The sequence below is a fragment of the Eschscholzia californica genome, unplaced genomic scaffold, assembly GCF_041429995.1.
Source record: "Eschscholzia californica isolate CP2 unplaced genomic scaffold, dmEscCali1.0.p SCAF_4, whole genome shotgun sequence".
Classification (NCBI taxonomy): Eukaryota; Viridiplantae; Streptophyta; class Magnoliopsida; order Ranunculales; family Papaveraceae; genus Eschscholzia; species Eschscholzia californica.
Window position 1 is genome coordinate 26,525,053 of NW_028238461.1, and position 24,832 is coordinate 26,549,884.

Below are 24,832 nucleotides of genomic sequence, written 5' to 3' on the forward strand. Positions count from 1 at the left end.
CTTGAGTTCCGTTAATGGAATGAACTAAGACTGGTTGGCTCGACATGTGGATCGATTGCAAACACGGGTTTGTCAATGTGATATTGGACAACCTAGTGGACCAGGGGTTTGAGTTCAAATATGGATTGACGATTGTAATCCATAAGTAATCGGTGGTTGGCTCGCTTCCTGCTCATATGTGCTCGTGTTGCACGGACCCCCTTTTTGGGTAGGTATCCATAGTTGATGAAGAGGTCTAAGTCGATGCAAACACAAGATCATTCTTGTGGACCACATACTTCTAGTTTGAGAAGTAATTACCAACTAGAGGTTGGCTCGCCTCCTGCTCATATGTGAAGTGCTCGTGTTGCACTGTGCTCGTGTTGCACGGATCCCCTTTTTGGGTGGTATCCTTTGTCTATTGAGAGGTTTAAGACGATGCAAACATGAATGGTAAGTGACGCCATCTCGTGGACCTCAAAATTGGTTATGCCCCTCCAAAAGGGAAGTTGTATTGTATGAATCTCTTCAACCGTGTAACAGGTTGACTTCAATTGTGTTAGCACGAAAGGTGTAACATAATGGACTGTTATTATTGTTCTGTTGTTCGATACTTGGTTTTGTGTTGAATTGGTCTATTTAGACCTTAGGTAATTAGAAATCTACTAGCTGGGTTCTGACCCAGCCTACTATTTTTCAGGTGATAGAGATCGGGGAGCGCCACCAGCTTGATCCCAGTTCGTCAGCTCAGAGCTTCTTTCTTAGTTTTCGCTTTCGAGATTAGGTAGTTATTTGGAGTTTCACTTTCTAGATAGTTATTTGTTTCATTCGTTATTGTCCGACCTACGTGTCGATGATTCAGAACCATTATTTGAGTTAAGACAGTTTAATGGATTTCTTTTAGATGATTTATTGATTCTTATGAGCTTCACATTTGATATTATTTGTCTCTTTTGATGGATATATCGACTATGTTTACTGTTCTGCGGAGAAATGCTTTGAGTTTAGGTTTTCATGGCGGCCGACGTGGAAATCTAGATTTGGGGCGTTACACATAATGACAAAACCCTTGAAACTTGAAGTTTTTCAGAATCTTCGAAAGCTATTGGGAGTCTGTTCAATTTTTGATGTAAACTAATTGCTTCATGGCATTTAGTTTAAGGGAGGGAATGAAAGAGTTTATTTGAATTTTGAATTGAATAAAGTCCTAGTCTTTAGGGATATTTTTCTGTTTTGACTTGGTCCAAGTTTCTGTTAGCACTTTTGCTTAATTCTAGCTTAGTGGCTGTTTTCTCGTTTCTTTTGAGTTAGTGTACTGATGGCTATTTAAGCCAAAGCTATTGTCAATAAAGTAGAGTCATTCAGTTCTCAGTTCAGCTTGTTATTTTACTTTGGTTTTATCATATAATCAAAGTTCCCAACAGTCTCGGACTGACCAATCCAAGAGTCAAAGCAAGGTCTCGGAATGGCAGATCGAAGGCCAAACCCTCATATTGACCAATCTGAAACCTACCCAGACCGGTTCAAGGCCTTGCTTTGGCTCTCAGACCAGTTGTTTCCTGTCTTTTACATCGAGGTGTTTAATGTCAAAAGAGATTGACTAAGCTCAACTTCCCCTCTTCCGGGTGCCAATAGCAATTTGGCGAAGGCCTTTAGAGTTTAGCCAGACCCGATCACTAATTGGCACCCCTCAAATATACTTGAGAAACACTCATTATTGCGGACTCCAAATTTTTATGAAATTCAATTAAATTGCAGGACAATTCATTTTATTTAACCTTGAGGCTCCACACTTCAGCTGTAAGCCATCTCATTTTCTCTACTCTTTTGTCAAAACCCCGATCATCCTAGACCGTCGATCAGATCAATCCAATGGCTCCAATTGTAGTTGGTGATTCTCTCCCCGACGGTACCCTTGCCTATTTCGACGCCGATGACACTCTCCAAAAAGTTCCTGTTCACTCCCTTGCCGCCGGTAAAAAAGTCATCCTCTTCGGTGTTCCCGGTGCATTTACCCCTACTTGCAGGTAACCTTATTCCTCTCTTCTTTACTAGCTATTTTGATTCAGCTTCCGAAATGAACATATTGGTCTGTAAACTCGATTTTCACTCAAAAAAAAAAAAAATTTAGGGCTTCTGTTAGTATAGATGGATGCCTTTTAATTTGTGGTATTTTTTCTATTTAGCCCTAACATTGATGCAAAATGAGTGATAGAAGTTGTTTTGTCCGTACGAAGGAATTTTCTGTGAATTGGTTGGTTTGATCTCTTTATTCAGTATGATTTCTACTTATGTGTGAAAAGAGTTTGGTAGTTCTTAATCGGACGGCAGTATGATGAAGTTGGAATTGACCTATAAGAGAACTAACTAAAAATTCAGCTTACTTGGATGGGAAGGGTAAATGTTGAGATCTATGTTGAAAAAGTCCTGACTAGTCCCCTGCTGGTCCCCGACTACTCCTCAGTCCCCACTTTGCCGACTCGCCTAGGATTGAAAACACTAGTCGGGCCTAATTTCGCCTAAAGCCCCGACTCGGCCCGACTAGGGTCGAGTTGACTAGTCCCGCTAGTCGGGACTTATAAGGGAGATTTTTTTCTTCCATTTTCCGACGAGAAGGCTGCTCTAGGGTTTGAAGTTTTGGCTTCTTCACTCATATTCTCATCTCCAAACATCAATCAAACAAGATTGAAGTAGATTTTGAAGATATCTTCCTCTTCAAACCAGATTTCAAACAAGTTTCTCTATCTTCTTCATATTTCTTTTAACTACTCTTTCTCTCTCTCTCTAGAGACCATATGTTGTTTTTTCATCTAGTATGATTTTAGATTACTTTGGTTGGTCTGAATTTATTCATATTTGTCTCAAATGTTTATATTTATACCTATACATAATTACTTATACAAAAGAAATTATATATTTATATTATACGACTAGTCCCGTGTAAATACGACTATTAGCGACTAAGCCCAGTCCCGGGTTCGTCGACTAGTCCCCGTTGCCGACTTTTTCAACATAGGTTGAGATTTGAGAAGTATGAAAATTAGGGCAAAAGTTAGGTTGACTTACACTCACTTGCTTACAATTTTCTTGTTCTTCTTGGTTAACGATTCATACATTACCACTCTGACTTACTAGAAGCAAGTGATTCTAGAGATAGTTGCTTTTCTAATTCTTACTCGTAGCAAACGAAATTTTCATTTTTTTTTCGGTTGCAGCTTGAAACATGTACCTGGTTTCATTGAACATGCCGAAGAGCTAAAATCAAAAGGTGTCGATGACATCTTGCTTATTAGTGGTAATATTTCCTCGACTTCCTTTTTCCCTCTGGTCTTTACGTTAATGTTTTGTTCTATTTTGAATTCACAAGGCTTGATTGTAGTAAAATATCTTATTCACCCTTATACTATTCATTAAGGTTTATCGTAATGAAAAAGTTGCAAGGGTAAATTTTTTATGCGACTTAATTGTAATCTTAATCAAGTTAGAATTTGAATGAGGTCAAGGGTCTTGGTCTTTTGTCAATTCTTCAATAAGAAATTGGTGGCCCATGTTTCTTACCTATTTATAAATCTTATTGATTCTCTAGTTACACTTATATGTCTTGGAAGTTCGTCCACCTTAAGCGTTACAAATATTAATTGGTAGTGGAGTCATTATTCTTAGGTTAATATCGCAGTGTTTCATAGTGTTGGCCGGCATAGGAACTTATCTTTTGTCATATTCTTATGCCTCTGTTGAACCTTGAAAGCTTTAATTGAAAACAAGTATCTGGCTTCGCAACTAAGAAAAAAGTATGAGAGTGCCTCTTAGTAGTAATATAAACTATATGATACCATGAGCTTTAAGAGAGCCTTTAGGTAACAGTATTACTTGGAGTTGGGGTCCTTGTTCACTTCATCCCTCTTTCCAGATTAGTACTTTAATACAGAAAAGCAATAGTTGGCAGAAGCAAGTGTTGAACTTATAATTCAACCTCTTCTGTTATTAAACGAAAATGGAGGAATACATTTTACACATCTAACATGTACACTAATTTTGAGTATTCTGTGTGATGAAGCGCTAAGAGTCTAGGATAGGCGTAGGGTGAGGAACCTTTTGCATTACGCGCTCAGGTGTGTCTTCGATAACATGGTGTGGAGGTGTACTTGGATACTCTTGGAGGATATTTGTAGTCTATTTGATGAGTATAATGTGAGGTATCGTGTTCACATTTTGTGTCAACTTCCACATGATCTTGTTACAAGTACTTATAACCTTAAATCATCTCTCTCAGTCAGCATCTTTTATGTGAAATTTTGGAAGTAACAACTCTGTGTGAAAGTAAAGGACATATGTTAGACAAGAAAATTCTGTATGGCATGCTTACGTAGCACTAACGGAACTTTCGGACAGGGCACTTATTCATGTGTTTTAGGAAGAAACCACCTCACCCCTTCACCTGTGCATTGATGAATTAGAAACATTAATTACTTTTACATTTAAAAGTGATAAAATATGCAATGCTTTTGGTATTTTTGCAATTATCTTGATTTTCCCTAGAGAGGTACTGTAGTATTATGGTTCTTTCCCATTTTCCTCTGTTTTCCGGTTCCTCTTTTTTCATTATCGGTTTATCTTACCATGTTTATAAATTGCAGTTAATGACCCATTTGTAATGAAGGAATGGGCAAAGACTTACCCTGAGAACAAGCACGTTAAGTTCCTTGCAGACGGATCAGCAAGCTACACTCATGCTCTTGGCCTTGAGCTCGATCTTGGTGAGAAAGGGCTTGGAACTCGTTCTCGAAGATTCACCTTGTTGGTTGATGACCTCAAGGTTAAAGTTGCAAACATAGAAACAGGAGGAGAATTCACAGTTTCCAGTGCTGAAGACATCATCAAGGCTCTCTAAATTGGTCGCTATTTATCTCTCTATTAATTAGTTTTCGAGCAGCTTTGACTTGTTAAGGCACATGGTATTATTATATGTAATCAGGCCTAAAGTTTCCTAACTGAGTTTTTCTCTTTGAGTGGGAAGTAATAAAGATTGCTACTTTGGATGTTTAATTTGTTATGTGTTGTGTTCTTCATCCAATTATTTACAGGGAACTTATAGGAGGGGGTGTATATGACGCCAAAACCTCAGAGCATCTCCAATGCAAAACTCAAAAATATCTCTATTCATCCTATATGTCAAGTTCCAATTGAGATTCTCACTCCTAGGTGACGTCAATAGAGATCCTCAAATTTTTGGTGTCTCCAATGCAAAACTCGAAACTTATCTTATTTACTTATGTGTCATAGTTATTTTTGTAAATAAATAATTAGTTATTTTAGAAAATATAAAAGACTCGATTTCTATTGGTTGAAAATCAAATATTGATGAGGTGGACAATTAGAGATATCTCAAGAGGACACTCTAGAAATAGAGTGTCCTCTTGAGATATCTGTCTTCCACCCTCGACACGTCATCTTAGAGATCCAAATAGAGTGTTGCATTGGAGATGGTTTTTAAGAAAAAACTCTAAAAATCCTAAGTGGCACTCGAAGTTTCTAAGATTGATTGTTGCATTGGAGATGCTCTCAGTCCCGCTTTAGCAAGTTTTTGGTAAGAAAACTGCAAAATTTTAGAAAGATTATAGCTAGGAGTCTGGTTGTTTTCCCTTCAAGTGGCATCAGCGGGTAAGAGCATCTCCAATGCAACACTCAATCTTAGAAACTCTGAGTGCCACATATGATTTTTAGAGTTTTTTCTTAAAAACTCTCTCCAATGCAACACTCTATTTGGATCTCTAAGATGATGTGTCGAGGGTGGAATAGAAATAGAGTGTCCTCTTGAGATATCTCTAATTGTCCAACTCATCAATATTTGATTTTCAACCAATAAAAATCGAGTCTTCTATATTTTCTAAATAACTAATTATTTATTTACAAAAATAACTATGCCACGTAAGTAAATAAGACTAGTTTAGAGTTTTGCATTGGAGACACAAAAAAATTGAGGATCTCTATTGTCGCCACCTACGAGTGAGAATCTCAATTGAAACTTTTTTTGTTGAACATCTCAATTGAAACTTGACACATAAGATGAATAGAGATTTTTTTGAGTTTTGCATTGGAGATGCTCTAAGATTGTAATTATAAGTATTCCCAGTCTCCTTCATGTTTTCTTGTAAATATTTGAGACTACACTCTACTAGGGTTCATTTAGTAGTTGAATGCCGACTCTTTTGCAGTACTCAGCTCATGAAAGCTATTTAACCCAATCTTTAGGTTGAGATATAATGAAAACGGGCAGGTACATTTCAAAGCATTCTGCCACCTTCCTTTTGTGATCTTGTTTGTGTGCTAGGCATCTCTCACAACATAAGCTTTTAATTGCATCGTCTCATTCACAAACAATAGTTCTCAATGTAATTTAAATATTTGATCACAACTACTGTTGTAGATGGGGGAAAGATGAAGACAGGAAAAGGTCGATTATATTTCGATAATCTACCAACTACAACAGACATGGTTGGTTTACGTCTGCATTGTCAAAACCCATATACAAAGTCCAAAAAGTGTACTACACAGGATGGAAGAAGCCCAGCTGATTTGCGAAGTTCTCTACCTCATGTCATTAATAGACAACAATTTCAAATGAGGTTTCTTTAAGATTTCTTGAATTCCCCACCCAATAGTAACTCCTACTCTAATAACTATCTTCCATTAAAAAAAAAAACTAACCTTTGAATTCTTTCCTGTGTAATTGTGTCTAAAAAGTTTAGCGTCTTCTGCCAAGTAAATTCTCTTTCATTGTAACGTTTGTGACGAAGCATATAGAGGCATGATTGAGTACCAAATTCTTTTTAGAAGAACATAGTGGCATGAGTCCCCTCTCAAATACCTAGCTTTCATTCAAGAAAATGATACAACAAAGAGTTTAATACATAAATAAACGATGAAAAACTCAGTAATTGATAATTATAACTATATAACTTCACAGCAAAGGGTAGCTACATTTATGTCAAGGCTTCCATGAACAGGGAGAAACAAAAATGGTAAAATGCCGATTAAGGCTAGAGAGAGCAACTCCAACATTTTCGTCGATCATAAATTCATAATAGACCCCACCACCTCTTTATTCCTGGTGCAGGAGGTGGTGTAAGAACATCAAGCATCGTCTCTTTCTCTCTAGGCGTCAATGGAACCCCTCTCACAAGATTTAGCGCCATTATGTGCACATTAGTCTTCTGTCTGTGCTTTTGATAAGCCCATACTCCTGCTGCTACCCCTGCAACTAGAAACTATTCCAAGAACGATAAATTAAATTAAAAAGTCAAAAAGGGCTAGTTTCAATTATAACAGTACATTAGTTTTTTCTGTAACTAACCGGTGATAACCAAATAGCTGCAGTTTGCATATCAAAACGTGGAGCATAGAGTACTGTTTCTCCAAAGTCGTTCTCAAGCTTTTTAAAGATCTCTTTATCACTTTTCCCAGAGCGGATTTCATCACGGATCAACTATGATGATGGCATAAGAAGCATTGGCGTAGAAAATGAATTTAAGTGACAGACAGAGTAATACAACAGCAAAAAGGAACAGAAAGATGAGTGAATAAAATGCAAGATTGGAATTAAGGATTTCTATGATGTTTATAACAATCCGTTTAATAACCCTTAGGTGTTGCAAAATTCAACAAAAAGAACAGAATTATGAAAAAAACGAAAAAGAGCCTCATCAAACCCTTAGTCTCATTCAGATATCAAATTATTGAAACTTCTGTAGGCGCTCATTTAAAGAAAATTAGCAACTTTGCACCAACTCATCCAACTGGATGATCAATAAAAGTTACCTTTCTTTTCTTAATGTTACTTGCTACGAGATAAGAATGAGCTGAGGGGTTTGCTTTACACTTAACGAGATCAATCTCGTAGTCAATGGTTGGAAATTTGTGGAATCTGCGTAATATGAGTGGATATCAGAGAAAAAGAGCCCTTCACTTTCCATAAGTAGAACATGGTTGAATCATGAAGATTGTTTTGTTGAACAAGAACTAATCTCTTGAATATACATAACTTGGAAAAGTAAGAATTCTATTTAGATCCTTCATTTCGTAATTGGACTGGTAATTTGACTATGCCTTAGAAAGGGAAGAACAAAGAAAAAGAGTTATTGATGAGGATGAATTACTGGAGTGATGCGCATCACAACATAGGTTTGGATGTTCCTGGTCTGGTCTTGGTAGTACCCAGCGAAGAATGAGGAGCAACAACGTTATCTTGTTGCTTTTGAGAAGTTTGATATATAGTTCAAAGTTCAAACTACCAAACTAACAGAATACTTCACTCGTGAATGAGACCAAATACTTATATATTTAGAAGGAAGATGTTTCCTTGAATTTGCTTTAGTAGATATCATACAAATACTAGGAGTGGAAACTAACTTAGAGATAGGGTCATCTGAAAAGTTCATACGATGCATATATATATACATTCTATTGTCTAACTTGCACACTCATTTTTTAGTACTTTTAGCTATACCAAATACTTCGGTACTTGGATACTCATGCCGAAACTAAGATGTTCTTGTCGGATACTCCATCCCCTTCAGAAAGTATAATGCTAGATCACTGTGAGTATAATTTGCCTAAACATGGCATTATCGTCTTACGACCATTAAATAAGGTTCTAGGCTGATGTCGTTGTCAATAGTATTAGAGGTTGGTCCAATAGTGTCCATACTCTGGATTTTCCACTCTATATCGTCTTGTAGACATGCAAATGAACATCTATATCGAAACTGAAAGGTTTGCAAGAATAATGATTATGAACCAAAAGAAATATAGTTATGGAAAAAGATGAGTACCTTCCTAAGAAGAATGGCAACATCCGCTTGTGAGTCTTCAATAGATTGGCTCCCACATTCAGTGCACCGGACATTATGACTAATATTTCTAGCCCGAGCTTCCACCACCTGTGTGTTCTTCACTACTTCATCTTCACTTGCCATTTCCAAATACTCTCTACCAAGATAGTACAAAAATTTTTAAGACAACCAAAATTTCCAGAAATCACATATGCTTTTCTTTCAGGCATTTCATCAAACAGGTTAAATATAATATTAATTAACCAGTTCCTTGTTCCAATAAATTGGATCATAGCCAGAAATGAAAGAAATCAACAAAAACCCAAACGAGGTAATGAAATACAAAATCTTTATCAAACCCATTTTAGAAAATTTGATGAAGATATTCTTGACATTAATTGGGAAATAACCTAAAATAATTTACAAATTCTCTAGTCTAAAAATTAATAAACTCTGACTACTACTATGAACGAAAGAGAGAAATAACCGAAATGAAATCTTCGATGAACGAAAATTAACAACAGAGTGTTATAATTTCATGGGATCATGGTTGATGATTAGGGCTTTAAACCCTAACATTGTTCCGAATCTTACCGTAATGGCGAACCGATCGTTGGCGATGATGTTCCTTCTGTACCTTTCAAACAATTTTTAAGTCCTGACTGCCCCGCGTTTTACCGCTTCTACCTATATATATTACGATCACGACCTTTTTTTTTTCCGATGAAAAGATCACGACCTTAAGGGCTTGTTTTTTTATTGGTTATTTCCCAAATGGCCCCCTACTTTGTGACCAGCTTCCTGCCTGGCCCCCTAGATTAGCAAAAATACCCATATGGCCCCCTTTTTCCGTTATCTTTAACTGTCCGTTACTCTCACTCCTCCACCTCATCTCCTCTCTCTGCCAAGTCACCTAAAACGCCACATCATCATCTTCTCCAGCAGGGGTCGCCGGCCGGCCAAATTTCCGGCCGGCGACCTTCAAACATAAAAAAATAAAAAATTTCTCTCTCCTCTCTCTCTCTCTAAATTTTTTTTTTTTTTTTTCTTTCCCCTCTCTCTCTAGATCAAGAGAGAGAGGAAGGATCCGTTCAACCTTGAACGGATCTGTTCAAGGTTGAACGACCTTGAACGGATCTGTTCAAGGTTGACCTTGAACGACCTTGAACAGATCTTGAACGGACCTGTTCAAGATCTGAAACGACCTTGAACAGGTCCGTTCAAGATCTGAACGACCTTGAACAGGTCCGTTCAAGGTCGTTCAACCTTGAACAGATCTGTTCAAGGTTGATCCGATCTTTCCTCTCTCTCTAGATCTAGAGAGAGAGGGGAAAGAAAAAAAAAATTTGTAGAGAGAGACAGGAGAGAGATTTTTTTTTTTTTTATGTTTGAAGGTCGCCGGCCGGCGACCCCTGCCGGAGAAGATGATGATGTGGCGTTTTAGGTGACTTGGCAGAGAGAAGAGATGAGGTGGAGGAGTGAGAGTAACGGACAGTTAAAGATAACGGAAAAAGGGGGCCATATGGGTATTTTTGCTAATCTAGGGGGCCAGGCAGGAAGCTGGTCACAAAGTAGGGGGCCATTTGGGAAATAACCCTTTTTTTATTGTCCAAAGAACGTTAGGGGGATTGTTATTTACTAGAGTCTTGAAGTCCCTCTACATCAGGTAATTTCTCTCTTAAATCCATGTACAATTTTTTACGCAACAATACAATGTATAATACTAATGACCAAATGGATTGGTTCTTTATATGGAATATGAACACTATTCCTCGGATTAAACTATTTATGTGGAAATGTTATACGAATAGCTTACCAGTCAAAGCTAGAATTGGCAAGTTCATTGGAAATAATTACTCCTGTACTAACTGTGATGAGGAGGAGACTATTGATCATGTCATGCTACATTGCCCTTTCGCGAAGGCAATCTGGTTTCATTATCAAGTTAGAACTGATCATATTGATACCACTATTCAATGGATTCAACAATGGAAGTCCCTGGAAGAAGAAACTATTAATCTGTATGCTAAAATTCTTTGGTTACTATGGAAATCCAGATGTGAAAACTGCTTTACGACGAATAAACAGAATCCATTTCAAATGATAGAAAGGATAAACAACACCACAACAACTCCACTCATAATAGAAAATGGCATTACCACTAAGAGTAAGGAAAAAACGGTTATACAAACATGGAGACCTCCTGCGACACCATATATCAAAATCAACGTAGATGCCTCTTTTATTAACCTTACTGAACAGGCGGGGATTGTTACATTATGCGTGATGCAGATGCCAAACTTTTAATGGCAGTAGTAGATACTGTACGAGGACAGAATGCGGAAGAATGTGAAAGCTTAGCGATATTATCTGGGCTTCTAGGAGCGATGCAACTTCAAATTTCTTATGTGCATCTAGAAAGTGATAACAAGTCAATAATCCAAGCTATCAACGGTGATGAAGGATGTATTCAATGGCAATCTCAAAGTATCATCCGACAGATCAAGAACATCAAAGATAAATTTTCAGGAATTATTTTCTCTCATGTGTCTAGAAATGGTAATAGCTATGTTGATGCTTTAGCTAAATGGGGGCGAACTCATGGGTATAAGAAAATATGGAATGATGTTGCATCGTTCTTTTCTGAATTCTAGTTGGCTTGTAATAGACACTTTATTTTAATGGTATTTCTCTTCATCAAAAAAAAAAAAAAGTCCCTCTACATTGAAAGATATGTCGTTAACATCTTCAATACAAAACAAAAGAAAGTAATTTCAATACTGATTTAAGCGAAAAATAAGTGAGATATTTGGTCGAAACGGTGAGATCCATTCTGTATTTCGTTAAAATATTCTTTTTCACTTTGACCTCTCATGCCTTTATTTACTAAATACTCATTAATCTAAAAGGATTGCTCAGAATTCAATCGTAGATAAATGTAATCAGTAAAAATGATCTGAACTCGTAGTTTGATTGAGTTCTTAGTATTTTCATATCTCATATGGTTTTGACGTATAACCAGAATTTTGTTAGAAACAAGACACAATCATTATTACAACTAGTTTGTTTTATCATATTTCATGTGTTTATTGTTAATGAAGATGGTCGATTAACAATAATTGGATTTTGATGCATACGAAGAATTTCAGTTCAAAGACAGAGTCTTTTGTCGAAGTCTTATGAGAATTATGGCTTTAGAGAAGCCATTGTGGGGAAATTAAATGGTAGAAGTTACGATGAAAAATTCAAATTTGATTTCAAATGTTTCTTTGCTATTTTGGTGAAGATAAGGTATTTGATACAGTACCTATGTAGACGATAGACCGCAAGCAAGGAGAACAGACATAATACAACTGTCTCTCACCAATTCAGGCAAATTTGTGGTATCCTCTCCATATAATTTTATAGTTATGACAGACACTAATGATATTCATAATGATACAAAATAAAACCACATCTGGGCTACTGAAACCATCCCTCATATAGCTTTTTCTATAGAAATGTCTTACACATGCATTCCCAGTAAAAAAAAGGATAGAAAAATATATTGATCATAACGTGAATTGCGCATAGTGTGGTATGTGTAGAAACTATTAAGCGTATGCTCTTCTTCATTGTAACTTTGCTAAAAATATACGATTTGTCTAAAATTTTATAACATCTCATATTGACTCACTTGAAAATTGGATATATCGTGGAAATAGAACCGAAATAACCCTATAACACAAAATTCATTGTTATATTATGGGAAAATCGAAAAGCTTACTGCTTCCAGCATATAGAGGCTGGTCGGATGAAGATTATCCAAAATATTATTTGCTTCCTAGTCTAATGCAAGATCTGAGTTCCTTGAACAACTAACTCCAAGACTCCAGTTTATAAGTGGGAACTGTTAAAACCCTTAGGTCAAGATATGTGGACACATCCTTTACAACAATCAGACATTAGGAGGGCTAGACTAGCTTATTTCTCAAAACATTCGTCACATGATCATAGAGGGAGATAATAGAAAACTTCATGACAAATCTCCAAGAACACCAACAAGCAAACAATGACATCCCAAAGTATCCATAAAGAACATCAAATAAGTCTACTTCAGTGTTGTATTTCTATCAAGTTTCACTTTGTGAAGTGTCCTTGTAATTCGAATACGGATAGTCTATCCAAATGGTCTAGGCAAAATCATGTGGAACGGGCTTAGACCTCGCAAAATCAATGGTAAAGGGTTTGGAATTAATTGAACCTCGGTTCCTACTCTCCCATTTCTACATTTTGTTTGTAGGGTTATTTCCCAAATGGACCCAATTTTGTGACCAGCTTCCTGCCTGGCCCCCCTACTTTAACAAAAATACCCATAGGCCTTTTTTCAGTTATCTCTAACTTTTCGTTGCTCTCTCTCCTCCATCTCATTTCCTCCCTCTGTCACATCATTGATCACGCCACATCATCGTCTTCACCAGTAGGGGTCGCCGGCCAGTGACCTTCAAATTTTTTTTTATTTTCTCTCTTCTCTCTCTCTCTAAGTTTTTTTTATTTTTTATTTATTTTATCTCTCCTCTCTCTCTCTAAACTCCGGCGAAGGGGATTTCCCTTCGCTGGAGGTCTGTCGAACAGACCAGTTCAGGGTCTGTTCTTGATGAACAGACCTCCGACGAAGGGAAACCCCCTTCGCCAGAGTTAAGAGAGAGAGAAGAGAGAGGAAATCATTTTTTTAGAGAGAGAGAATAAAAAAAAATTGAAGGACGCCGGCCGAAAATTTGACCGGCCGGCGACCCCTGCCGGTGAAGAGGATGATGTGGCGTGATCAATGATGTGGTAGAGAGAGGAAATGAGATGGAGGAGAGAGAGTAAAGGAAAGTTAAAGATAGCTGAAAAAGGGGGCCATATGGATATTTTTGCTAAAATAGGGACCAGGCAGAAAGCTGGTCCCAAATAGCCCACAACTTTGGGACCAGCTTCATGCCTAGCCCCTACTTTGTCAAAAATACCCAGATGGCCCCTTTTTTTGAGATTTCGTTATAACACCGTTAACTAGTCATCACCTCTCTCTCATCCAACTCATCGCCTCTCTCTACCACCTCATCTTCTCGCCACCTCATCATCTTCACTGGTGAAGGTCGCCGACCGACGACTTTTCTGGCCGGCGACCTTCAAACATAAAAAAGAAGAATATATATTTTTTTCTCTCTCCTCTCTCTCTAAAAATAAAAAATAATTTTTTTTGTCTTCTTTCCTCTCCCTCTCTCTCTCAACAGATCTTGAGAGAGAGAGAGAGAGAGGTGATCCAACCTGATCCTTCCCAGAAGAGAAACTGTTGGAACGCCCATAATCATCCAAATTCGACTTAGTTGACGATTTTGCACTAGTTCTGCTGATGTCGAAAATTGGCTCCCGGTTAAATCAGCATGAAAAAGGGAGTTGATGCATGACAACCTCCGTTATGATGGTATATTTTGTTTGGAGGGGAAAGATTCTTCTGTTCAGCTCTGCTTCTCTGCTCTGTTCTGCTCCACGCTCCTTGCTCCTTGCTCCGGCTCCTTGCTCCTTGTTCCTTATTCATGTTCGTCTGTTCCCGAGGGGGGAAAACCTGCAAAGGGTTCGAAAACCGCTCCGACGCTCAAGACAGTCAGGGTGCTCTTTGCTGTAAAAGAATGAATATTGATCGATCCTTTTGGGGGGCGAGTTGTGAGAACTCTGAGTTTGGGGTGATCTTTCTAGAGTGAAGAGACCGTGTCCTGTGAAGGACGAAGTGGGGGGGCTTTTATAGGCGAAGTTAGACCTACTGTGATTAGTGGCGGTGGTAAGGAGGTGGCCGTCAAGCCGAAGTGATAGACTTTAAAGGAGAAGTTTCCTCTTTTGAATACGAGGAGTCCGATCGGGCTTAAACACTTCAAGATGTGTGGCCGACTGAGATCTTTCGGGAAAGTCCGGGATTGAGTCGTTAGGTCGTGCAGCGCTAATATCTCCCCAGTTCTAGGCGTATGATATGGGCCGAATCTGTGGAGACCTCCCTTATTCCTCTTAAGATCCCAGGGTTGATCTGTCCATGCCAAGGGCGTTTAGTGCAGAGCTGGTTTCTTCCGGCCGACCTCCCAGTTAGGGGAACGTATGGTGGACCATCAGGTGTTTAGCTGTCCTGTTGCCTTAAGCCGAGTCGTTCCAAGAGACTTCAGGTCTGATCTTGACTTTTCAGTCGTTAGTCAATGGATGAACATTTTATACATCATCATGAGTCTCGCCACTCCTTAGTTGAAAGTAAAGAGACTAAGGAGTAGAAGTAACTCGTGTTTTTTTACTTTATTTGAAGGCCTGAAGTCGAGAGTATTACCTGTCCAGAGTTGTATCGAGAAACTCTTTGGGTCTTACCTTGACCAGGGCTAGTTAGTGGAACTTAGTATCGTGCTGATGCTCCAGAGCTGATTGGTGCTAGGTGGAGATCCTCTCTTATGGAGCGTTGTTTTTGCCAGAGTTGCCTTGAGTTTTGCCTGCCCTAGACTGTTGGACGCGGGGTTCCTCTTCTCGAGACGCGTTTCCACTTCTGCGCAAGTAATTAGTCTTTTCCATGCGTGATTTGGTGACGTCATTGACTTGATTCTCTGATCGCGTGTTTCCGGTGCTGATCTTTTAGGTTACTGCGCACGATAACTTGTTTCATCATGCACAGGCGCGTGGAGTGTCGTGACTGGCGGATGAAACACGTCTCCTCGAGACCCGCTGAAATTTCATTGGTAACCGCTGCCCTTGAGCCGCTCACCTTTCTTAGTCATTATTCCGCTGAATGTTTCCAAGGCATGTCTGGTCTTCGCCTTTAATGCTCTTTATCTGTTTCTCGAGAGGTCCCTTGGTTATCCTCTCCTGCTATAAATAGCCTGCTTTGGCCTTTCAACTCTTCATCACTAAAAGTTTGAAAGACGATTTTGGGGGGGGGGGGGGGGTCCTTCTTCTGACGTTGTTTTCTGATTTCCTTCTTCCTGCTTTCATCAAGGATTCGAGATGAGGCCTTTGATTAGCCGATGGGAGGAGTTTCCAAGGCTGGTTTGATTAGCCGGACTGGCGGGTTTTTTGTATCGTTGGTGTATCTTCACTGCTCCCTTTTAGTTGCTCCGCCGAGGGTTGGTCCTCCTTCTATGATGTTGATGTTTCCCATTACTCCGATTGGTTACTCCAAACCGTTGTTTGCCTTTTTGAAAGTCAGGCCCAGCTCGTTGGCTTCTGATCCATTTCTTGCCCTGTTTACCGGCCTTTTGTTCCGGTATTCGTAGGGTTGCTACTCTTTTTGGATGTACTTATCCAGTTCTCCCTTCCTTACCATCTCTTCAATAAGATTCTTGAGGTGCCGACAGTCGTCGGTCTTGTGACCGTAGCCTCTGTGGAAGGCACACCATGCAGTCGTGTCCCTAGACCCGAACTCTTCTCGGTCGTCATTGGGTTTCAGGTAGTTTGGCCTTGCCTTTTGCTGTGAATACTTGTAAGATTTCTGATGATGCATAAAATGTCTAGAGGTTGACTAACGTCTGAAGAGTCAAAGATCAGACCAGATGTCTCTTGGAACAGTTCAGCTTAAGGCAGCAGGACAGCTAAACACCTGATGGTCCACCACACGTTCCCCTAACTGGGAGGTCGGCCAGAAGAAACCAGCTCTGCACAAAACGCCCTCGGCATGGACAGACCAGCCCTGGGATCTCTAAAGGAATAAGGGGGGTCTCCACAGGTTCGGCCCATATCTTACGCCCAGAACTTGGGAGATATCAGCGTTGCGCGACCTAATGAGTTAATCCCAAACTTTCCAGAAAGATCTCAGTCGGCTACACATCTTGAAGTGTTTAAGCCCGATTGGACTACACGTATCTAAAGGAGGAAACTTCTCCTGTACAGTCTATCACTCCGGCAAGATATCAGCGAAGTATCCTTGAACTTAAGATCTTTTACTTATCAAAGATCCGGGATAGACTCGAAGAGAAATCCTAGATACGCAAAAGAGGTAACTTCTATTACGGTTTGACAGCCACTGCCTCACCACCGCCACTAATCACAGTCGGCCTAACCCCGCCGTCTAGAAGGGACGGTCTCTGGAGAACAGATACACTCTTTCCCCTAAAAATACGATCTCTTCATACAAGAAGGATCACCCCCAAAAACAGAGTTCTCACAACTCGCCCCCAAAAGGATCAATCAACATTCATTCTTTTACTGCAAAGAGCACCCTGACAGTCTTGAGCGTCAGAGGGGTTTCCGAACCCTTTGCAGGTTTTTCCCCCTTGGGAACAGACGAACAGGAGCAAGGAGCAAGGAACAAGGATCCAGGAGCAAGGAGCGAGGAGCTGGGACAGAGAAGCAGAGCAGAGAAGCTGGGACAGAGAAGTAGAGCAGAGAAGCAGAGCTCAACAGAGAAGCAGAGCTCAACAGAGAAGCAGAGGAATCTCTCCTCTCCTAACAGAATATTCGATCATAACGGAGGTTGTCATGCATCAACTCCATTTTCTATGCTGATTTGACTGGGAGCCAATTTTCGACATCAGCATTTGGCGCCAATAAGTGGAGGCAAGTTGTTCTTTACATTGGCCTCGGTAAAAAAAAAGAAGACGTAATATGGGAATTAGGGTTTTTGGCCGACTTCCTCTGTTAACACAAGAGCTTGAATCTGGAGAGAGAAAGCTAAAAGAAAAGAGAGATGCTATATCGTGCAACACTTTTAGACCTACATCATAGTGACCAAATAGGAAGGTGCCGCGTGGATGCCAATCAACTTTCCCGTTCATTTTCAAACTTTCGCATTTAGTCAGTTGAAGCCACAAGTTTCAACTTAAGTCCCTGCGCGAGTGTTAATCTGGACCGTTAATTCTTTTAACGATCCAGATCTAAAACAAACCTAACAACCAACCCAAATCGACAGAATCAAAGAACTCACTTCTTCTCCCTCTCTTTCTCTCTCTAAAAAACCATGAAAAGGTACTGTCACGAATTGTTGTAGCCAGTATGAGTTATTACTTATCACATATTTTGTTCTGAATTGAAAATAATTCTTGATCAAGGATCTACTTTGGCTTCAAATTTGGCTTCGAATTGAAAACCCCTAAATCTGAAAACCGTTAAATGTGAAGAAAGATTAAATTTGGGTCAAAAAGCAAATTACTGCACTTCGGCTTTTATGATAAGCACATATCAAAGGAGAAAATGAACTTGATTAGTTGTGTTTGAAGTCAATTAATGAGAAGTAGGTCATTAATTTTGATGAGTCTGGATAGTTTTGGAAGAGTAGTGGTTTTGGAGTTTGGATGAAGTGAGGTTTTCATGTCTACTGGCCTTTTCTTTTGTTATACAACATTAATCAATTTATTTGTGAAATCACTTGTGTTTGATCATCTTCATTTCAACTTTTGAGGATTGTTCCGTCGTTCTTATAGACAGAAAGAGAGTGAGGGGAAGTAACTCAGTAAGTTCTGCCGACATGGGCGGGGGGTTTGCTTTAGATCGCCACCGTTAAAAGAATCAACGGTTCAGATTAACACTCATGAAGGGACTGAAGTTGAAACGTGTAGCTTTGACAGACTAGAGGTGAAAGTTTGAAAATTCAACATGAAAAGTCGATTGTCATCCACGCGGCACTCTCTTATTTGTTCGCTACGATGTAGGTCTAGAAGTGTCGCACCATATAACTATTCTCAAAAGAAAGAGAAATGCTATATCGCGCGACAATTTTAGACCTACATCATAGTGACCAAATAGGAAGGTGCCGTGTGGATGCCAATCAACTTTCCCGTTCATTTTCAAACTTTCGCATTTAGTCAGTCAAAGCCACAAGTTTCAACTTAAGTCCCTGCACGAGTGTTAATCTGGACCGTTAATTCTTTTAACGGTCCAGATCTAAAGCAAACCGAACAACCCACCCAAATCGACAGAATCAAAGAACTCACTTCTTCTCCCTCTCTTTCTCTCTCTAAAAAACCATGAAAAGGTACTGTCACGAATTGTTGTAGCCAATATGAGTTTATCACTTATCACATATTTTGTTCTCAATTGAAAATAATTCTTGATCAAGGATCTACTTTGGCTTCAAATTTGGCTTCGAATGGAAAACCCCTAAATGTGAAGAAAGCTTAAATTTGGGTCAGAAAGGAAATTACTGCACTTCGGCTTCTATGATAAGCACATATGAAAGAAGAAAATGAACTTGATTAGTTGTGTTTGAAGTCAATTAATGAGAAGTAGGTCATTAATTTTGATGAGTCTGGATAATTTTGGAAGAGTAGTGGGTTTGGAGTTTGGAAGAAGTGAGGTTTTCATGTCTACTGGCCTTTTCTTTTGTTATACAACATTAATCAATTTATTTGTGAAATCACTTGTGTTTGATCCTCTTCATTTCAACTTTTGAGGATTGTTCCGTCGTTCTTAGAGAGAGAAAGAGAGTGAGGGGAAGTAACTCAGTAAGTTCTGCCGACATGGGCGGGGGGTTTGCTTTAGATCGCCACCGTTAAAAGAATCAACGGTTCAGATTCACACTCATGAAGGGACTGAAGTTGAAACGTGTGGCTTTGGCAGAATAAAGGAGAAAGTTTGAAAATTCAACATGAAAAGTCGATTGTCATCCACGCGGCACTCTCCTATTTGTTCGCTACGATGTAGGTCTAGAAGTGTCGCACCATATAGCATTTCTCAAAGAAAGAGAAATACTATATCGTGCGACAATTTTAGACCTAAATCATAGTGACCAAATAGGAAGGTGCCGCGTGGATGCCAATCAACTTTCCCGTTCATTTTCAAACTTTCGCATTTAGTCAGTCAAAGCCACAAGTTTCAACTTAAGTCCCTGCGCGAGTGTTAATCTGGACCGTTAATTCTTTTAACGATCCAGATCTGAAGCAAACCTAACAACCCACCAAAATCGACAGAATCAAAGAACTCACTTCTTCTCCCTCTCTCTAAAAAACCATGAAAAGGTACTGTCACGAATTGTTGTAGCCAGTATGAGTTATCACTTATCACATATTTTGTTCTCAATTGAAAATAATTCTTGATCAAGGATCTACTTTGGCTTCAAATTTGGCTTCGAATGGAAAACCCCTTAATGTGAAAACCCCTAAATGTGAAGAAAGCTTCAAATTTGGGTCAGAAAGCAAATTACTGCACTTCGGCTTCTATGATAAGCACATATGAAAGGAGAAAATGAACATGATTAGTTGTGTATGAAGTCAATTAATGAGAAGTAGGTCATTAATTTTGATGAGTCTGGATAATTTTGGAAGAGTAGTGGATTTGGTGTTTGGAAGAAGTGAGGTTTTCATGTCTACTGGCCTTTTCTTTTGTTATACAACATTAATCAATTTATTTCTGAAATCACTTGTGTTTGATCATATTCATTTCAACTTTTGAGGATTGTTCTGTCGTTCTTAGAGAGAGAAAGAGAGTGAAGGGAAGTAACTCAGTAAGTTCTGCCGATATGGGCGGGGGGTTTGCTTTAGATCGCCACAGTTAAAAGAATCAACGGTCCAGATTAACACTCATGCAGGGACTGAAATTGAAACGTGTGGCTTTGACAGACTAAAGGTGAAAGTTTTAAAATTCAACATGAAAAGTCGATTGTACACCACGCGGCACTCTCCTATTTGTTCGCTACGAAGTAGGTCTAGAAGTGTCGCACAATATTACATTTCTCAAAAGAAAGAGAAATGTTATATCGTGCGACACTTTTAGACCTACATCATGGTGACCAAATAGGAAGGTGCCGCGTGGATGCCAATCAACTTTCCCGTTCATTTTCAAACTTTCGCATTTAGTCAGTCAAAGCAACAAATTTCAACTTAAGTCCCTGCGCGAGTGTTAATTAATCTGGACCGTTAATACTTTTAACGGTCCAGATCTAAAACAAACTTAACAATCCACCAAAATCGACAGAATCAAAGGACTCACTTCTTCTCCCTCTCTTTCTCTCTCTAAAAAACCATGAAAAGGTACTGTCACGAATTGTTGTAGTCAGTATGAGTTATCACTTATCACATATTTTATTCTCAATTGAAAATAATTCTTGATCAAGGATCTACTTTGGCTTCGAATAGAAAACCTTTAAATGTGAAAACCCCTAAATGTGAAGAAAGCTTCAAATAGGAAGGTGCCGCGTGGATGACAATCAACTTTCCCGTTCATTTTCAAACTTTTGCATTTAGTCCGTCAAAGCCACAAGTTTCAACTTTAGTCCCTGCGCGAGTGTTAATCTGGACCGTTAATTCTTTTAACGGTCCAGATCTAAAGCAAACCTAACAACCCACCCAAATCGACAAAATCAAAGAACTCACTTCTTCTCCCTCTCTTTCTCTCTTTAAAAAACCATGAAAAGGTACTTTCACGATTTGTCGTTCTTTGGCTTCAAATTTGGCTTCGAATGGAAAACCCCTATATCGTGCGACAATTTTAGACCTACATCATAGTGACCAAATAGGAAGGTGCCGTGTGGATGACAATCAACTATCCCGTTTATTTTCAAACTTTCGCATTTAGTCAGTCAAAGCCACAAGTTTCAACTTAAGTCCCTACGCGAGTGTTAATCTGGACCGTTAATTCTTTTAACGGTCCAGATCTAAAGCGAACCTAACAACCCACCCAAATCGACAGAATCAAAGAACTCACTTCTTCTCCCTCTCTTTCTCTCTCTAAAAAACCATGAAAAGGTACTTTCACGAATTGTTGTAGCCAGTATGAGTTATCACTTATCACATATTTTGTTCTCAATTGAAAATAATTATTGATCAAGGATCTACTTTGGCTTCAAATTTGGCTTCGAATGGAAAACCCCTAAATGTGAAGAAAGCTTCAAAGTTGGGTCAGAAAGCAAATTACTGCACTTTGACTTCTATGATAAGCACATATCAAAGGAGAAAATGAACTTGATTAGTTGTGTTTGAAGTCAATTAACGAGAAGTAGGTCATTAATTTTGATGAGTCTGGATAATTTTGGAAGAGTAGTGGTTTTGGAGTTTGGATGAAGTGAGGTTTTCATGTCTACTGGCCTTTTCTTTTGTTATACAACATTAATCAATTTATTTGTTAAATCACTTGTGTTTGATCATCTTCATTTCAACTTTTGAGGATTGTTCCGTCGTTCTTAGAGAGAGAAAGAAAGTGAGAGGAAGTAACTCAGTAAGTTCTACCGATATGGGCGGGGGGTTTGCTTTAGATCGCTACAGTTAAAAGAATCAACGGTACAGATTAACACTCATGTAGGGACTGAAGTTGAAACGTGTGGCTTTGACAGACTAAAGGTGAAAGTTTTAAAATTCAACGTGAAAAGTCGATTGGCATCCACGCGGCACTCTCCTATTTGTTCGCTACGATGTAGGTCTAGAAGTGTCGCACCATATAGCATTTCTCAAAAGAAAGAGAAATCCTATATCGTGCGACACTTTTAGACCTACATCATAGTGACTGATGAGACATGAAAATGTCCCATCTGAATCTCTTAATTCAGGTTAGTTAGTCCGGTTCGAGCGGTTACTCTGATAATTTGTTTGATTTTCTTTTCCCAGGTGTCTTTTACGGAGTTCAGCGAGAAAAACAGTTAAGATTGAGAGAAAGACACACACGAGGGGCATTATAGTCATTTGTTGATTCTGGTATTTTGACCAACAATGATGATCAGATGAGAAGTGGGGTCCATGACGAGTCCGTAGGCGAAAACGGAAGTGAAATCGGAGTACGGGTTAGAGAAATAGAGGAGGTCAAAGATTGGGGTCAAAATCCTTTGACCAAAACACCTAGAGCCACGTGGCGCAGATCTATCAGGAGGACACGACGCAATCTGACGGTAGCAGGAGTTCGTGGTATACTGTCGGGAAGTTTGGTGGGTCTCTCGGGTGTTTTCGGGACGAGATATAGCTCTGATTCAGTGCATCGCACTCTGCGTTACTTGGGTACTTCCTTACACGTGATCTTTTCATCTAACGGCAGGCGCTCATCAAGTTCGATCTCGCGATCCAGAGGCCACCGTTTTACCTGCTCCAATAGGCCGCGTTGCACGAGATCCGGCTCACCTAAAACCATGCAACAAAATTTGAATCAAAACAGATTATTTCCTTCTCTCTCTCGTCTCTATCTAAATGAAAACAGTTTAGAGAGAGAGACCCGAGAGAGAGGGATTGAAAATGATTCGAAATCAAAACGAGATGGAGGGCAAAAGATTTCATACTGAATCAATCAGAGATTTTCTCTCTCTCTCGACTGAAGTTGAAAATAGGGAGATATAGATAGAGAGAAGCCGAGAGATTGATGGAAAGCTAGAGAGATTTGGGGAATCGGTTTTGGAGTTTTTCGATTAGTTTTTGGTCTACAAAACAAAAGAAGAAGAAGAGGGAAGGATCATCAGTTGGGGGGAGATAACAGATCACGGTTTTTAAAGAAGAAAACAGGGAAGAGAGAGAGAGAGAACCGAGAGCTTATTCATTTCTGATTTTTGTTTCTCTTTTTGTAATCTTAGTTTCTTAGTGAGAGAGAGAGAGAGAGATTACAGAGGAAGAGAGAAAGTTAGAGAGAGAGACAAAGAGATATTGTAGAGAGAAAGAGACTCGGTTGTGATAAAAGTTCATCTTTATTTTATTTTCGATTTTCTCTTTCTTCTTGTTTCCTGTTTCTAGTGAGAGAGAAAGAGATAACATAGAGAGAGATATTAAAGTAAGAGATAAAGAAAGAAACAGGAGGTTAGAGAGAGAAAGAAAGTTGAAGAAGATGAGAAAATAAATTTCCCAGAAGGAATCCATTTCCGGGAAGACGAGAAAATCGTTTTCCCAGAGGGTGCGTTTGGCAGATTTCCGGGAAAAACAAAAGGAAATCAATTCCTTAAGGCTCTGTTTGGCTGCAAAATCAGTAAGAAATCCGACTTTTTCTACTTTTCTCCCATCATTTATTTAGTTAAACTTCCATCTATCATCATGAGAAAATTATTTTCCTATCTAGGGTTTTAGATGAAGTCCGTAATGAGAATGTTATCGTTTTGATTTATATGCAAGTCAATTTTTAGATTAAATCTTCATATCTTTTAAAGTTCTTATTGCTTTTAATGACAACGTCTTCCGGATTCTAGAACATTCATGTGATAGAACCCGAGTACAACAAAGAACTTAGTTGACTAAGGCAAATACATCGTCTTTAGGATTGTCACGTGGACGGATTCGAAAACCCTAGGTTCCCCTTTTCTGAATATTAACTTATTTGTTTTCTTTTGAGTTATATTTGCTATTCTTTTTATTTGAATCATATTACCAATCAAACCACTTTTGAAAATCACAATAGTTTTAAGATTAAATTGAGTTTGACTTAGTCTCTGAGGAACGAACCGGTCTTATCGAGAAATTACAACTTGACACCCGTGCACTTGCGGGTGTAAACCTATTTAGGGTAACCTTTTAGGCCCATTAGTGACCAAATAGGAAGGTGCCGCGTGGATGACAATCAACTTTCCCGTTCATTTTCAAACTTTCGCATTTAGTCAGTCAAAGCCACAAGTTTCAACTTAAGTCCCTGCGCGAGTGTTAATCTGGACCGTTAATTCTTTTAACGGTCCAGACCTAAAAAAACCTAACAACCCACCCAAATCGACAGAATCAAAGAACTCACTTCTTCTCCCTCTCTTTCTCTTTCTAAAGAACCATGAAAAGGTACTGTCACGAATTGTTGTAGCCAGTATGAGTTATCACTTATCACATATTTTGTTCTCAATTGAAAATAATTCTTGATCAAGGATCTACTTTAGCTTCAAATTTGGCTTCGAATGGAAAACCCCTAAATGTGAAAACCCCTAAATGTGAAGAAAGCTTCAAAGTTGGGTCAGAAAGCAAATTACTGCACTTTGACTTCTATGATAAGCACATATCAAAGGAGAAAATGAACTTGATTGGTTGTGTTTGAAGTCAATTAATGAGAAGTAGGTCATTAATTTTGATGAGTCTGGATGATTTTGGAAGAGTAGTGGTTTTGGAGTTTGGATGAAGTGAGGTTTTCATGTCTACTGGCCTTTTCTTTTGTTATACAACATTAAT

General features: G+C 38.9%; 3 protein-coding genes across 4 annotated transcripts; 2 read left to right on the forward strand and 1 right to left on the reverse strand.

Annotated features, from left to right (window-relative positions):
* The first annotated feature begins 1,499 nt into the window (after positions 1-1,499).
* LOC147543912 (peroxiredoxin-2-like) lies at positions 1,500-5,025 on the forward strand. The gene is made up of 3 exons (XM_086635943.1): positions 1,500-2,006; positions 3,195-3,274; positions 4,617-5,025. The coding sequence occupies exons 1-3, from the start codon at positions 1,852-1,854 to the stop codon at positions 4,868-4,870; spliced, it is 489 nt and encodes a 162-aa protein (XP_086492069.1). The 5' UTR covers positions 1,500-1,851; the 3' UTR covers positions 4,871-5,025.
* Positions 5,026-6,823: 1,798 nt separating this feature from the next.
* On the reverse strand, positions 6,824-10,446 carry LOC147543913 (cytochrome c-type biogenesis CcmH-like mitochondrial protein). Of its 2 annotated transcripts, none has more exons than XM_086637817.1 (5): positions 10,406-10,446; positions 9,405-9,519; positions 8,811-8,967; positions 7,334-7,465; positions 6,824-7,247 (listed from the first exon to the last, which is right to left on the reverse strand). In XM_086637817.1, the coding sequence occupies exons 3-5, from the start codon at positions 8,952-8,954 to the stop codon at positions 7,059-7,061; spliced, it is 465 nt and encodes a 154-aa protein (XP_086493943.1). In that variant the 5' UTR covers positions 8,955-8,967; positions 9,405-9,519; positions 10,406-10,446; the 3' UTR covers positions 6,824-7,058. The 2 variants fall into 2 exon arrangements, with proteins under 2 accessions (XP_086493943.1, XP_086493942.1); XM_086637816.1 differs by lacking the exon at positions 10,406-10,446 and adding an exon at positions 9,547-9,572 and having other exon boundaries at positions 9,405-9,497.
* Positions 10,447-11,089: 643 nt separating this feature from the next.
* On the forward strand, positions 11,090-11,464 carry LOC147543914 (uncharacterized). Its single transcript, XM_086635538.1, has one exon. The coding sequence runs from the start codon at positions 11,090-11,092 to the stop codon at positions 11,462-11,464; it is 375 nt and encodes a 124-aa protein (XP_086491664.1).
* The last annotated feature ends 13,368 nt before the right edge of the window (positions 11,465-24,832 follow it).

Bases quoted from the DNA above. Each gene is read 5' to 3' on its own strand.
- LOC147543912 (XM_086635943.1), top strand. From the start codon at position 1,852: ATGGCTCCAATTGTAGTTGGTGATTCTCTCCCCGACGGTACCCTTGCC. The intron at 2,007-3,194 runs GTAACCTTATTC...TTTCGGTTGCAG, and splicing joins GCATTTACCCCTACTTGCAG to CTTGAAACATGTACCTGGTT. The intron at 3,275-4,616 runs GTAATATTTCCT...TATAAATTGCAG, and splicing joins TGACATCTTGCTTATTAGTG to TTAATGACCCATTTGTAATG.
- LOC147543913 (XM_086637817.1), bottom strand. From the start codon at position 8,954: ATGGCAAGTGAAGATGAAGTAGTGAAGAACACACAGGTGGTGGAAGCT. The intron at 7,466-8,810 runs GTACTCATCTTT...CCATCATCATAG, and splicing joins TTGCCATTCTTCTTAGGAAG to TTGATCCGTGATGAAATCCG. The intron at 7,248-7,333 runs GTTAGTTACAGA...TTCTTGGAATAG, and splicing joins CAGCTATTTGGTTATCACCG to TTTCTAGTTGCAGGGGTAGC.
- LOC147543914 (XM_086635538.1), top strand. From the start codon at position 11,090: ATGCGTGATGCAGATGCCAAACTTTTAATGGCAGTAGTAGATACTGTA.